The sequence below is a fragment of the Equus asinus genome, chromosome 2 (genome assembly GCF_041296235.1).
Source record: "Equus asinus isolate D_3611 breed Donkey chromosome 2, EquAss-T2T_v2, whole genome shotgun sequence".
NCBI lineage: Eukaryota > Metazoa > Chordata > Mammalia > Perissodactyla > Equidae > Equus > Equus asinus.
In genome coordinates, this window is record NC_091791.1 from 189406965 (window position 1) to 189423738 (window position 16774).

General features: G+C 36.6%; 1 protein-coding gene across 1 annotated transcript in view; it reads right to left on the reverse strand.

The window, feature by feature from the left end:
- Positions 1–16774, reverse strand: part of MDGA2 (MAM domain containing glycosylphosphatidylinositol anchor 2) — a 780771-nt gene that overhangs the window by 72881 nt on the left and 691116 nt on the right. Inside the window, 1 exon segment of the mRNA XM_044765576.2 lies at positions 16037–16185. Coding sequence (XP_044621511.1) covers positions 16037–16185 — 149 coding nt within the window.

A 16774-nucleotide genomic window follows, 5' to 3' on the forward strand; every position in this document is an offset into this window, starting at 1 on the left:
GTAGCTTTTACAGATCAAATTCACAGTTGGCTATATGCTTTGACTTTTTACTACCTCAAAACAGTAAATTTTATTTTGATAAATACCTATTTACCTATCTGATAATAGAATTCATAAAACTTTTCTTAATTTAAAATATGACGCATTCAGATCATCCTATAAAGGGGGCATTGGTAATTGACTAATATTGTACATTTAGTATGCCACTCTGAGCGAGATGCTGCCCTGTAGAAGAAGCAGGAGGAAGGGGAGATGCAGTTCAGAGAGGAACGATGTTTTTCTTGCCTTTGAGAAGATCTCATTCATTGATCTGCAGGACAATTTGTTCCCTCAAAATGGTGGCTTAAATTGACTTGTCTTAAAATGAAACAAGTCTTTCTTTAAAACAATAATAGCTACTATTTACTGAGTGTGTTGTATTTGTCCCTAAATTTATAATCCTCTGGATATCTCAAAAACGAAGTAATAATTGGGGCCAAAGTTACTTTATTTTGTGAGAGATAAAGCAGGTGCTTAATAAATGCTGGATGAATCTAGATATTGAGAGAAAAGTCAGGCCTTGCTATTTCCATGTTTTACTTTTTAGTAAAACTGTTAATGACAGAATACTACTTTGTGGGTACATGTTCTGTGTAGGATCCAGTAAGGTTTCACTATTCTAGGTCTGATGTGAGTTACTTGTATGTTTACTTCTGTCTATTAGCTAGAACTCAATGCTCTTTGTAACTGTCTGACAATGGGTTAATTTGTCCTCTACAATGAACTCCACGAAGGAAGGAATTTTCTTTGTTTAAGTCACTGTGCTGTTCCTACGGCTTAGACTAGTATTCACTGAATTGATGGATAAGAATTATTGAGTTGGTTAACTCCGTAGAAAGATATGTCTTACTCTCTGTGTCAGAAGGGAGGCATTTTTCCCATCCTGACAAAATGTTGTGCTATTCCTTAGATTTACTGACATATAACTAATAAAAACTCAGGCCCAATGTCCAGATTAATTACCGAGTGTCTCTCATTGAGTGATCCCAATTACAAAAGAAGTTTCATGCTTTGCCTGTCTTAATTTCTAACAAATTGGCTGTGGACTGTGCATTTTCATCTCCCACACAACCAGTGTGCTGCCAGTCCTCTCATCCTAACAATATGAGAACATCTGCTAATCTCACTTCTCATCAGCAAAATCACCAGTTCTCTTTGGTTGGCCTCTGTGTTATTACAATGATCAGATTCACATGAAAAATTTTAAATTTGGACCTCCATTGTTTTTTGTAACAGACTACACCGTCTGTCCAATAGACATTTGAAGACGTAGTGCCTACAAAACTAAATGTAAAAAATATATATCATTTACACGTTTTCGTTTTCATGTGATATGCCTATGTGTTGCTTTCATCTGTTAGCTCAATTATTTTGTGGCTCATATTTCTTGACCTCATTCATGTCTTTACTCAAATGTCAACTCCTAAGAAAGGGGTTCCCTGACCACAGTAGTTCACATGGCACCAATTTCATTCCTTATGCCACTGTCTCACCCCATTTTCCCCTAAAAAACATTTTTTACTATCTGAAATCATGATAGCTGTTTATTTGTGAACAGAGTTTCTTCCTAAATAAAAAGGAAAGTTTCACAAGGTAAGGAACTTTTCCTGAGTGTATTGTTAGGGATGTTGCTGTCTTCTCAGCAGCTCAGAGTGGGAGGCACATCTTCGTCCTCAGCTGTAGGGGATTAGGTACCAATTTAAAGGCAACAAGAAGAGTTCTAGGCACCATCATGTTACACTGATATAAAGTCACTCAACAACCCCCACCCCATTATCATCATACTCCTCTTAGCACTAAAAAGAAATAGAAAATAAAATCACCCATTTTACCTAACCATTTATCAGCAAAAAATCCAAAATGATCCTTAATGTTATGATTCCTGGCGCTTATTAAAAATTATAAGCTGAAAATTCAAAGCACTATAAACCTCATCCAGAGTTTCAGAAACCAAAGGTTAAAAAAAAAAAAAAAACGCCATTTGCACTGGATAGAGCAGTCTGGAAGCAGGGAATAGCTAAGGCTTTAGTTCTTGATTTCTTAGGATTTTGCATGCTGCCTTGGGCAGCTCTTCCCTTCTCAATCTCATCTTGTGTCACCTGTCTTGCAGCATCTTGACATACAAAACCCTGGTCAGTTTTCTGGAGCTATTTAGGATCATCCTATCTCAATTTAAAAAACTGTGATTATTGGAATACAAAATTCAAACTAAGTATTTAAATAAGCAAGAAAATGCAGTTATGATTGAAGCATGAGAAGTCTCAATCCCTTTGGAAGCAGGACTTCTTGTCCCTACAGTAATGCCTCTTAGAACCTCATATGTTCCTCTGAGCTGGCAATTTGCTCTCATGCAAGTGACCTGTCTTGCACATTGTCAATAGGTTTTTACATACTGACCAGTCATAAGATGTCCTCAAAATATATAGGTTTAAACTGTATTCCAAATCAGATTTGTTTCCTTATTCTTGAACATAATTAAGGGTTATGAATGTAGTCACTGAATTTTTGGGTCATTTTCCCTACCTCTTTTAGTTTTTAAGAATAACTAAAATGACAAATGAATGTGAGAGAAGTTATTGTTTCATTTTAGCTAATGTACTTGAGTATTTAATTTTTCAAATATTTTCAATATTTGATTATTCAAAATCAGATTCTTTCTTTCCTCTAGACTGAACTATAAGTCCACTTCCTATGAACATGGTTTGAAAATTTCTCAAAATGAGGAACATGTGGGAAAAGTAAAGACAAGACTTCTGCTACTTTCTCAAATTTTCATGAGATTCTCTGAATACAGAATGAATTTTAAGATACCAGTTTTTCCTCTCTCTCTGCTTTATTTGTTGCTTAGTATTAATCACTTTCTGAAATTATTCATTGATTCTTTTGTCTGCTCTCTACCAGAATATAAGCTCCATGAGATCACGGACTTTTTCTGTCTGGTTCACTTCTGACCCCATGTACACATAACAGTATGTAACATCTAATTACAAAAGAAGAATCTAAGAACATGAAGGCTTTGATGAATTGCTCAGAGGAGAATGTGTCAGACATTATTATTCTTTAACATAGATCACATGTATATGGGGGCATTTATTTCATCTTTTGTTTATTGACTCAGTCACTCAAAAGACACTTAGTGAGACTCTTTGAGCTCTTTACGCTTTCATTATTTGAAATAAATGGTACAACTTCATAATCAAATCTTTACTCTTATTCTTTTAGTATTTTAGAAGTAACCTTAAGAAGTAGATCTTTCTGAGGTTGTATTTTTAGTAGAAAATCAAGTAGGATTATTAATATATTCAATGGATACTGTTGACCAGAAAGGCAGATCTGGGGAGTAGTTTGAGTGCTTCAACAGTATTTGGCTCTTCTCCTCCTTGCAGGCACAGGAGGACAGCACTTGTGTGCCCCACTGACCTCAGAGGAAGGCATAGGGCTTGCTTTGGTCAAGGAAACAGGAACAGAAGTGACGTGTACCTCTTCCAAGAGGAAGATTTAAGAGCTGGTGGGTGTGTGCTTCAACACGTTCCCTCCAGAAAACAATAGATATTGTAAAGATCGTTTTGAGTCAATATACAGAAACACTTAGCCTAGTAGACCAATATTTGTGGGGCAGTAAGACACCTCCTAAGGAAAGGATCATATAAAAATTACAGAGGAGACAATATAAAGGAAAAAGAACCAAAAATTATGTTTTAAGTAAAACTATTCTCAAAAATTCTTCTAGTTTTTTGTTGTATTTGTTAAATTGGGGACCTATTCTTGCAGTACCTTATACAATAAGCATAAACACAATTCAAAACTACTTTCTTTAAGCAGAGAAGCTGCTAGTTAAATATTAGAAAACTTCCTATGAATTTTTAATTGAATCTTTTTGCTAAGACATGGCACTCTGAGAATAAATTTCAATTTAAGATGAAATTTTTTAAAAAAGTTTCGTACGGATACATTAAAACATTAAAGTTATTTTACATTATAACATGAAGCTTCCTTCAGATTTTATGTTTTTAAGTGTTTTTTTTTCAAATAGTTGTATATTTTAGCTGTGGGTCCTTCCAGTTGTGGCACTGTTTTTAAGTTTGACCACTGTACATTTCCTTGAAAATATTCCATTAAATATGTGCCTAACAGTCATGTCTATAGCAGTTCATTTTATTCCTAATATAAACAAGCACATTCGAGAATATTTTCTTAACATATAAAAATAAGAAAACAAACAATGACATGTTTTGACACAAGATTTTCTAAAGACAACAAGCATGTAAGTAGTGAACACCTTTATCTCTGCCTTCCTGCTCCCTTCTTTCCCCCAACCTGCATTCAATCATCAAATGCTCCTGATTTTGCCACACGGATCTCTCTCCAATCACCAATGCAGCAGCACTGATTCAGGTTGTTATATTTCATTTGAGAGAAAACAGCAGCTTTTACTCAGTGCCGTCCCTTATTAATTTTCTACTACAATGGTGATGATTTCTCTTCTGTTTTGGATCTTTCTGTGTTTCTCCACTCCTCTCAGGGTCATTCTTTGGAATGTTCATACAGCCCTTCAGGATCTTGGTCCCTCCTATCGCCAGCCTGATCTCTTTCCTTCTCTCCTGAACTATGGTCTGGATATACTGCATTATTTTCAGATCACCAAACTTACCAGGCTGGCTTTGTATCCAGGCACACATTAATTCCATCGAGCTCTGGATCTGGGTAACTTCTGTTCACCCCTCCACTATCAGTGTGCTATTACTTCTTCTGTCAGCATTCCTCACCTTCTGAGGTTATCTTAGGTTCCCCTCCAATATTCTCCCACAATGCCTTATATCCACGCTTATTATCATACCTGTCAAACTATACTGTAATTGCCTGCTTGGTTATCTATCTCCTCATCTGTTTTAACCTTCCTGAGGACAAGAACTATCCTCCCACCCACTCATCCCCACTCCTTTGGGAACCCAAATGCTTGGCAGAGTTCTTCATATATAATTTGAGTTTAGTACATATTTTGTTGATGACATGAAGGAAATCTTCCTTCTTATTAGTGACTTCTTTATAAATTGACAAAATATAGAACAGATTTAAACATTCATTTAAAATAAAACCTAATCTCATTTTGTCTAGTCTTATTTATTTAAGGTAAAGTAAATCTCCTATTCTGGTATTGGCATCTTTAATTTATAAACTCATTTTATTTTTCTGTATAGGGAGCAGGAAAAGGTGAGCAGACACATACATCTCTTCCTGATAGAGCTCTGGGCCGTCTGTCCAATCTCATCTCCAACCAAACCCCATCACTTCACATTCTAATAATTCATAGAATCACATAGAGTTTTGTAGCAGTGAAGTATAAAGGTTACAAAAAGAGCTTTTAGAATTAGACAAACAAGGTTAATATTTCAGTCTCCCAGTGATCTCTCTCTCTGTAGAACATGGGTACATAGCTTAACTTCTGTCAGATTATTTCTGCACCTAAACAAGAGCGATAATATAAATTTCACAGGATGTCTTGGTGTTTAGTATTATACTGAAATGTTTTCCTAATTTATATTTTTATTTCCTCTGAAACCAAACAATTGTTTTATTTTTCCCTCATTTACCCTTCAAAAAGCAAAACAGATATTATCACACCATAGCCGAATACTTTATAAAATAAAATAACAAGTGGAGGAAAAGATTTCCAGAAACAGAAAGACTTGTATCAAATATATATATTGTGAGTGAAAAAGCAGATATATCCTCAAATATAGAAGAGATGAAAGGAATGAAAATACAGTACTCGACTACACAGGCATAGATTTATAAATATAGAAGTATATAATTTAAATTAAAATATGAATAGCAACTAAAGTTAATACAAAAGGATTTCAACAGGAAATTACTACAAGAGGAATTAGAAAACAAAGTAATGTCTACCACTAGAAAATAGAGAAGAACAAGGAGGAGGAGGTGGGTGGGAGAAGGAGGGAAAGGAGGCAGAGAAGGAAGAAAGAGAAGAAAAAAGTAAAGAAAAAGGCACAAGGCTCAGAGGGTATTCAGCCGAATTATACTTGTCAGACTCAAAGCCAAATGGCTTGGGTTCAAATTCCAGCTTCATCTTTGATTTAACTCTGTGACCTTGAGTGGGTTACTTAACCCCATGGGTTCTTCATCCTTAAGACAGAAATAACAGTAGTATCCACCTCACTGTGCTGTTTTAAGAATTAAATATGGTGATATATGTAAAGCATCTAGAATCTCGTCAGACTGTGTGATATGAACACTTCAAGCACAGCGATTAAGAATAGGTAATGCCTATGAGATTTAAACTATTACCTTCAAATTTCTACTCAACTTCTTGTTTCTATCTTTTCAGAAACAGTTTCTGTAACTGAAGTACACTAAAGCAACTTGAACACTTTATGATATTTTGCATTTCTTGTTTGAACTTTTTAAAACAGAGAACAGAAACTTGGAAAACCTAGCAAACCATTATCAAGCATTTGCACAGCAGCAGCTTTTACATCACTTTCTCGACCTCTGTCATGTAAGTATTTGTTATTCAAGGGGAACTACTGCTCCAGTCATTTTAGGGAAAATATTTTAACTTCTGAAAAGGAGTCAGGTTTTTGATATTAAAATAGTTTAAAACTATGCATACGACTCCACATTTTAAGGCAACTTAAGAACACAACTGAAAATGATAAAGCTAAACTAATACAATTTATAATTAAAAATGAAAAGAAGCAATAGAAAATGGTTATCAATTCAAGACAACTTGGACAATCATTCATTCTTGAAACTTGAGGGGATGATCACTTAGGCGCTAGAACAGCGCTTTGAGTTACTCCCACTCCTTTGTGAAGTACTGAATTAGTCCTCAGCAAACTACCAAATACAAATTTTCATTTACACAGACCACAATTAAGTAACTTGTAATACTTCATTACTGGGTTTCTTGTAAAAAACCCTTAGAAATATAACCAAATAGGAGCCTAAGGAACTGTGTGTGTCCTGCCCAGAAGAACTAAAGAAAATATTTGCATTTGAGTTAGTTCTCAGTCCACCGGGTGAATCTTGAAACTGAACAGTGGACTGAGAACAATATTTCAATAATCACTGGCCTTGGAGATATATCATTTGAGCCATAACCAGAGGATGCATCTCTGGTTGGAAATCAACAGTTACGCACTATAACATGCAAGTTTCAAATCCATTTATTCCACAGACAGTATTGAGCGCCACATGCCAAGCACTGTGCTTGAAACCGTACTTATAGTACAGTTTTTCCTACTGAGATCATAGAAGAACGTTAGCATGAGAAAAACCAAAAGGTAAAAAAGGAATCTCTTCTTGGTCTCTTCTTTATAGTGGGACAACATAAACAGGGGTTCTCAAAGTGCAGCCCAAAACCGCTGTGTCAGCCTCACACAGGAAGTTGCTAGAAATGCTAACTCTGGGGCCACACTCCAGACCCACTAACCCAGAAACTCTGGGGGTGGGTCCAGCAAGTGTTTTAACAAGCTCTGTGGAAGATTCTGGTGCACACTCAAATTTGAGAACCACTGATATAACACAGAGAAGACAGTGCATTCAGTTCATTAACAGATACAGTACATAAAATACAAATATAGACCATACATCCGTCTATAAACCTACATTCCAACAAACAAGTTAAAGCAGGAAAAAAAGAAAATGACTGTTAATCCAAACTCCATTATGAATTTCAAGTTTTATCTTTATTTTTTTTCTTAAAAATAGTTGACCGAATGACTGTTTTCCATTGAACTCTACACTCCTAGTCATTAAAGACACTGCGTGTATATATACATTGGCCTATTGGATAGATTCTTTGATTTAGATCAAAGTCTTGGAATCTATAATAACCATGAATTTACAGACTGTAAAAGAAACAATTTAGACATTTAAGAAGAGTTGTTTCATCCAAGGAAATACATCAGTTAGTCTTCTCTTAATGAAATACTGATTCAAGTGGACAGTTGGACTAAGCTCAGATCGATTTAATTAGATTTGTAATCAGTTGACCTTGCAATAATATTAAACCTATCTATAATCTTTTTTTCTCCCTATTCCTCTCTTAACTTAATTATCTTAAATAAGAAAGCAACACTGATTTGTCAGTATCTCGCATTAAAAATTTATGGCTTTTTAACCTTTTAAAATATTGTTTAAAAGTGTAAATCCACACCCCCCCCACACACACACTCACACACTCTTTCCTTATTTTCCATGACCTTGGCAGAGTTTTCCACCTCTCGGTTCTTTCTTTTCTCACTGCAACTTCTACCATTACTGTCTTCATACGGTAAACTTATGTCTCTACATTTTTGCTAGTTTCAGTTCTCATGTCTAATGCTTCTGGCCGATAAATTTACATATTCAAGGGGAAGTGTTGACTCAAAATCTAGTAGCGTGTTCCTAACTAGTGTACCTTTGTTTGTTTTATCTTCCTCTAACACTCAAATTTAACAAGTCCAACTTGAAAATATGAGCATACTTGCACACATTGATTCAATATCTTATTTCTGTCAATAATTTAATACTCTTCCACTCCAAAAGTCTCAGCGAGGTTGCTCGTTTTCCACCACGTTCAGGGTCAAGAAAAAGGAAAATTCTAATTTTCTCAAGCACTATTACAAAACAAAATGGAATCTGTAGAGAGAACCACAGACTCAGAAAAACTCCTCAGGAAGTACTTGGAATTTTCCAAGACAAAGCACCCTTATTTCACAAAGCTTTCCACATCAAAGGTCCACAGCTCACACAGATCTTTCAAATGTCCCATGTTTATTCCTGCTAAGAGACACATCGTGAAGTTGGCATTGATAGGAAGGAAGAGTGTGTGCGACTGTCCTTCACTCGGAAGATCGAGATCACTCCACTGTTTGCTAACTGGCTTGCAGTTTATTTCTCTTCCAGAGCCAGAGGCCATTTACAAAGTGGCTTCTCTACATTTCTCTGTATCCCTTGCTCTCTTCTTCATCTATATGTTTGATGATTTCCAGACATTCACTAAAGAGATTGAAGTAAATGGCAGAGAACATAAGCTCACTGTATTTTTTAAAACTGCTTCTCAAAATTAATTCAATATTCAAGTTCTGCCTGTTTCAACATTTTCTTTCTTCTTTTTTGGAGGAAGATTAGCCCTGAGCTAACATCCGTTGCCAATCCTCCTCTTTTTTGCTGAGGAAGACTGGCCCTGAGCTAACATCCATGCCCATCTTCCTCTACTTTATATGTGGGACGCCTGCCACAGCATGGCTGATGAGCAGTGCCACATCCGCACCCGGGATCCAAACTGGGGAACCCTGGGCACCAGAGTGGAACGTGCAAACTTAACTGCTGCACCACCAGCTGGCCCCCTCAACATTTTTTTAATTCAATTTTTCTTCCTCTTCCCCTTCACTCCTCTAATATAAATCTTACTCAAACTTACTTCAGACGTGCCTAACTGTGGTCTCTGCCTCTATTGTAGTATCACTCAATATAATATGTATGATGTGATGAGATTAATCTATAGAAGATGTCATTTTATTCATGATTTAAGACTGTACAGTGAATCCAGGTTATCTCTCAATTCTCTACAGATTTCCCTGGACTGGAATTAAATGTCCTCTGTCAAATGGTCCCTTCAAACATCTCTCTTGACAAAATCTTTCCAGCTGGCTTAAATCAATCCTGTACATTATTACAATTTCACTCCATATTATCCTCCCATTTTCCTTCAGCACCTGTGGACTGTGCTGCAGAAACTAGAACTTTGTACAAGTTGCTAAAGCATAAAAAGTCATCCTCCATGACCAACCAATTATACTGCATGCTCCTCCAATTTTCCTGCTGCTTCTTTCAACACGTTAAACTAGGTACTTAGCAGTACTAATAAGCACAATTATCATGCATATGGTTATTTATGTATACAATGAATTTATACATTTTAATTACTATGATCTACTATAATATTAGGGCTGTAATAAACAACGAGATGACTTATTTAATAAAATAACAAAAAGTGTTTTAAATGGAAGGAAAAATAAACTATAGCTCAGTCATTATAGTCATATGTATGAAAACCAAAATGAAAGCTGCAATAAAATTCATCCAATAATCAATTACACCAAAAAAGTGTATTTGTGATTAGTGATTTCTGTAGCCGCCCCTGACGCAGGAAGGGTTAATAATCACTGGAAAAGGCTTGCCGACAAACTGTGACCTGGAGGTGAGAAGGCCGGTTAGCCAATGATGGGTAAGACCTCCCGGGGAGGCAACCTAAGACAGGCATTGGCCGCCCGGGGGCACAGATGGAGAAACGATATTGATATCGGGAGCAGGAGGGGCCGTTGCCTAGGAGGCCTTGCCTGCTCCGAGATAAAAATATACGAGCACAGCAAAAACATGATAATATCAAAACAGAGGCCAAGGGAGGGCTCCTCGAGAAATCACTAAGAATTCTTGGCATTTGCTAATTACTTCATCCAGAACACCTGTGTATGTTTAACAGATCTAAGCTATGTATATATTGAAACGCTGGTTACAATAAACTCAGAGTGGCCATCAGCCCTCTTCACATCTATCCTGATGTGTACATTGGATTGCGACACCAACATATGGTGACCCTGACCTGATCCAAGATCGGCGACATTATTGGTGAGTAATGATACGGGGGAATTTCAACTGCCTTTCCACGGTCTGCCGTGAGATGATGGGCCAACAATTGGCGACTCTGTGATTAGTGATTTCTTGATTAGTCATTATTGAAGATTATTCTTTATGAAGAAAATTTTAACATAAACCTATACAAACTAACAAACAAGTCTCCCTCTTGGTGATCACATCTTTGTTTTGTTTTGTTTTTAGCCCTGAGCTAAATCTGCTGCCAATCCTCTTCTTTTTGCTGAGGAAGACTGGCCCTGAGCTAACATCTGTGCCCATCTTCCTCTACTTTATACGTGGGATGCCGACCACAGCATGGCTTGCCCAGTGGTGCCATGTCTGCACTGGGCATTCGAACCAGCGAATGCCCCCGCCCCACCCCACTGCCGAAGCAGAACATGCAAACTTAACCGCTGCGCCACTGGGCCGCCCCAGTGATCATGTCTCTGAACCCCACTACTTTGCAGGACTAACTGCTCCCATGTATGTTTCTATGGCATTTTGTACACATCTCTATTATAGCATGTATTTTAGTAAGACCTTGAGGACCATACTTCTTCTTTTAAATGCTGGCAATTATTATACGATTAATTCACTCAAAGTTTTATTGACTAAGTGAGCAAATTAATATGATAATTGTAGGCATTTAATATATCATGACTTAAGAAGACAGAACCAGGGCAATTGAGGTATTTTATTCAATAAAACTTCCTGCTTTCCAAAGATGACAGTAAAAAGTCACATTCATTGTGTCTCTGTGGCTGAACATACAAAAGGAAACTGTATAAAACTCTAAAATCCTTTATTATTAGAAACTATAGTTGTGTATGTTTCAGATGGAGTCAATGGTGTTTATGCTGTTTGGTATATTCCGATAAATTAGAAACAGTTTTGCTTGTTTCTTAATTCCTTAGATACCAAGGAAAGCAGACATTCAAATAACCTTTGTCTCTTTCCGGTTAAGCAACAAATGAAGCAAATAATTGGGAGGCTAGTAGCTGTCTGAGGAGATTAAGCAATTGCTTAACTGAGCCTAAAAAGTCTAACTTAAAGACATTAAGATTTCAGGAAAACTTTTTTCCATACATTAATTTTTTAACTTCATATGACATGTGTCCTCTTTGTGAATTTCTTTAAGCAGTGTTTCCAGAATTCCAGTGCCTTTTTCTAGATACTCTGCAGCAACTTTTAAGAAAAGTGTATAAGCCATTTCTCAAATTCTGAGACAATTTTCCTCATCATATTTAAATAGAGACCACATAATTTAACCAAAAGAGTCAGCTAATTTTACCAGAAAGCTAGAGGAATGCTGAGTTCAGCTTACCAGCCCCATCCATCAGCGATTTTACAATCTTACCTAATTTAACAAAAAGTAGTAAGATTTCTAATAAGACCTCTAATTTTTGGATTAAAAACCAAGTAGGGTTCTTTAGAACTGAATTCGCCATTAGTCTTAAAGGACCAAATTTGTCTTTCAGAATTCATCTAACACAAAAATGTATTGCATAATTAAGGCCATGTTTGATATTGAAATGGGAGCTATTTTGCCCTAGATAACCCAGATATTTTATAAATAGAAGAAATTTGTTAGATATATAGACTCAAAATAAAAACATATGACTTTAAAAAACATAATGACTTTAAAATCATAAAATATGTAACATAAATTATTGATCTATTGAAGAAAACTTGTTCTCATAGTCAAAGACATAAATACTAATAATTAGGGAAGAAAATCCGTTTGTTAAACTTATATTGCTTAGGTTACATTCCTAACATTGTTTATTTATCATTCAAGTTGTATTGTTTACATTCAAAAGCTCACTGAGTCGAGATTCTGAGACAGCTTGGGAGATGAAAAAGGCTATTTGCCTGGAATATAAAGTCATCATTACAATGATCATCAGATCAGAATTCAAGAGTGATTTTTAAAAATACTGGTATCTGATTGTGTCTTAAAAATAATGTTGACACCTAAATGTACATACCTGAGGAAGAAGGAATCTAAATTTTCTAAGAAAAAATTGAAAAATAGCCTTATTTTATATTAATACCTTTGTTTCCTATTATTAAACAGGGAGACATTCTTAAAGAGCGATAGCAATTTCACTGCATCAAGAGCGCTTTTGCCCTGTCATCCTAAACCATGGTGTATAAGGGAGATCTTCAAAAGAAATGCTGTCTCAGAGGCCGTTTTGCATGTGAAGATTTTTCTTGTAACGGTTAAGTGTAGAGAAGATGATGGTGGATACAGAGAAGTGTGCATACACGCCCCTTCTGTTCTTACACTGTATCTGCAAGCACTGCCTTCCTGTTCACACTGGCAGAACCGCACAGGCCATTAATCTTTATTGAGACATCCCCAAAAGATATATCAAAATTTCTGTCCTGTGGCAACACACAGTATCTGAGTGAAATTATGAGAATTATAAAAAACATCCTAGGAAAAAATAACACTTATTTCTAAATATAAAGGAAAATCCTAAGAACAAAGAAGCCCAGTAAAGAACGCCATGGCAAGTAAAGAGTTAACTTCAAAAATTGTCTAAGAGAAAGGGCTTGTCTTCTGGACCACGCTTGAGAACACCAGAAATAGGCTTTCCTCCAGTGGACAGCATGAATCTCACAAACTTGCGAACAACAGTATTAGCTGCAGACTCACTGATCCGATCAACAAGGCTTTTAACTAAGACTCAGAGTGGAAGAGAAAAATGCGAATCAGTGAAATGGATATTATGGAGGATAATAGGTTTGAAGCAAAAGTAAGCCATAGTGAAAAAAAGTCTAGGAATTATTTTGTGAAACTCATGGCTTGGAATAATAGTTAAGCCTAGGATACACAGTGTACTAAATAAAGCTAAAATAAAAATAGTAGACATTTTAAGTTCCTAACGTGCCCTCTTTTGAAACACAATCCTGGCAGAGGAGTGTAAGGACTGCCACAGCTGTTTGTGCCAGGAGTGCCCTGCACGAGCGAACATGACCTGTGAGACAAGGAGGGGGCATCTTTCCCTCCACGCTTCACGTGCCCAATAGGGATCACCATCTTCAATTTATAGGGTTGGAACCTCAGCTTAGCGACCTTCAGAAACCTGCTCAGGGTTCTATAGCTAAAAAATTATAAGGTTAGATTGGCTAGAATGGGAAGGCAGATGAGTCTGGACTTCATAATTTTGCAAAACATAGTAAGGGGAGATGGATACACAGATATCTAATTTATTCTAAAGTAGCAGAGTAGGGGGAAATTATCTCACTAATTTGTTGACGAGGAACAACACAGCATCTGGGAACCCGTGTCAACACCTATCAGGGAGTTCTAGACTCATTTTATGATCAAGAAATGTAAAGACAGGAATTTGGAGAAGATGCTCATGTTAGGAAAGGAAAATCAAAAAAGAGACACTGTTGGTGGAAAATAGCATAGGAATCCTAGCAAAAAATATTACAGAAGGTAGTTTATTAATAGTGGGTCCCAGATATGGACAAGAAGGAAGGGCTTTAATCAGTTGGATCCCTCTCAGGGGGAAGACTAATTCTCCTGGAATCTGCCGAGTTCGGGGGAGCCCTCCAATGGTAACCACTTTTTGTTCAATTTGACTTATGGAGAAGGTGACCTGCATACACAATGGAGACACTGGGAACAAAGGTTTTGAGGAACCCTGGAGGAAAGGAGGGGAATGATGAGCGGAGTGGGGTAAACTCCGCAGACTTGAAATAGACAGCCCTTCGGCACACAGGGAGCAACGGGCAGTCACCCAGACAGTTGAAGAAAATACAACAGAGGAAGAAAGTGAGAAACTAAAGATGACAATCTGACTCTACCATCGCAAATAAATTATATCCAGAAAAAAGGAAAAGACAGCTAAAGAAAATAATTTAATTTTACAGATAGCAATTGGGATTAGGTTCTTATCTTTTTTTAAAAAAAACACAGATAATAAAAGATGAATGTGAATGACAAAATCAGGTGTAAGGACTTGGAAAATGAGTGTGGGGTGTCTGAAGTCAACAATGCTCTACGATGTTCCAAACATGAAAGGTCTAAAAACTTAGCTGTGTTAACAAAAGCAAAGGAAAGGTAATCCCACCAGCTGAGGGAGAAAGAGCTGCTCCGCTCCCTTTGTTTATGTCTTCTCTATCAAGGAAAACTGTCATCAAATTAGAACAAGCAGAACAAACAATTTTGATATGAATTTGGAATTTACTCAGACTTACGTAGGGACCAAAGTAAATGAGGGAGAATAAGAGAGAAATTTTCTGAGTGATCCCCTGCTGTCTGCTCTACCAGTGACCTGTGAACACTCAGACAAGGAAGCAGGGACATCAAATGCAGGAAGTATTTGCTAGGAAAAGATTTTTTTATAGGTTATTAGACCTGTAGGATAAGAATATTCAACTCACAATGGATCTTAATTTGAATGATATATCTTATACAGTCTTTTACTAGAACTCTGTGAACAAGATAGGAAAACACTGGTTTTACGATAGTACAACTGAACAGATTGCGGATGATTGATCAGTTGTTCTCCAAGAAAATTCTGTCCTTTTTACTGTCCAAATTCAAAATGCTATTCTGTGATTTAGTTAAGGAAGTGAAAAGCACACTTGACAAATCTGTGGATAATACAAAGTTGTGAGGGAGTGCTAATAGATTATGTAGTAATCAAATAAATCTTCAAAAATGTTTTGTTTGGCTCAAACAGTCACCACAGAAAACAAACTACCTAACAGGAAAAAATGTAAAGACCAACATATAAATTTCAAAAATATCACTTATATCAACAAAGGATAACTGAGTTTAACAGCAGTTCATCTGAAGAAGATACAGTGTGTTCACATAATCCATGATCTTCAGCCACCTTAGGAAAATAGCGTACTTGATTGCTTCTTCTCGTTTTACTAAAATATTTCTATTCTTCAGATACATTAAATTAACTTTTAAAACATCCTGTGTAAGTTGGAACCCCTTAGAGTAGAAATATGCAAGACTTCTAGCTCCTTAGGAAATAAGACAAAGAATTACGCAGTATAGGTAAGTGTGAGCACATCTTAAATAAGTTTCTTTCACAGTAATTATATACCATGCAATTTCTACAGCATATATAGTGATAAAGGATTTCAGAAGGCTCAAAGGATGTCACTTCAATATATCTGCTGTCCTAGTGGAAAATACATAAGTTAATTTCAAAGATTTGTAAATAATTTGGAACAGTTCTGTGTAGAGTGATATTATCTTTGATATAGGAAAGAATATTCTGGAATTCATGTAAATGATTACAAAGTTATACCAACAAATCATAGGAACAAGGTCTGCACAGAGGATCACAAAAAAAAAGACGCCGATTAATTTTCTCACCTGCCTAATACCCAACCGGTATGCAACAATCCGGTCAACTGCCTCGGGATTCATTTGTGTCCACTGCAGACTGTAGGAATAAACTCGGTGTCTGTTCTGCCACACAGGGTTGTAGGTATCGTAATAGAATTCCGGAGCATAGGCCTTTCCTAAAAACAGAAAGAGTACTTAAATTTGAATGATGCCATATTACAGTTAACATATTTATTCTTTTTGGACCTTTTACCACTTTCTACTATGTGTTCCATAAGTAACTCTTGTATTTGAAAAGTCACTTGATAAAAATCTAAAGAATTTTCTTGAGAACTTTGAGAATAGATGCAAGAGGACTTCCTGGTTGACTGGATGAGCAGTGTGAGAGGAAGAGAAGAACCGACGATGACACAAGTTTTTTGGCCTAAGCAGTTGGAAGAACGGAGCTTCCATCCACTAAGATGAAAGCTATGGGAGGATGAAATGTGGGAGTGGGGGAGACCAGGAAGTTATTTTTGAAGACTTTGAATGATCTAAATGGAGACATCAAGTGGGATGGACTAGTCTAGAACTCAGAAGAGGCCAGGGTGGGAGATAGAATTTTGCTAATCCGAGGCATATAGACCAATTTTAAATTTAAAGCCATGAAACTGATGAGCTCACTAAGGGAGTGTGAGTAGATAGAGAAGAAGACTAAAGCCTGACTCCTGGGGAATCCAAGGTTCAGAGAGATGGGAGGAGACAGGAACCTCCACAAAGGCCTGA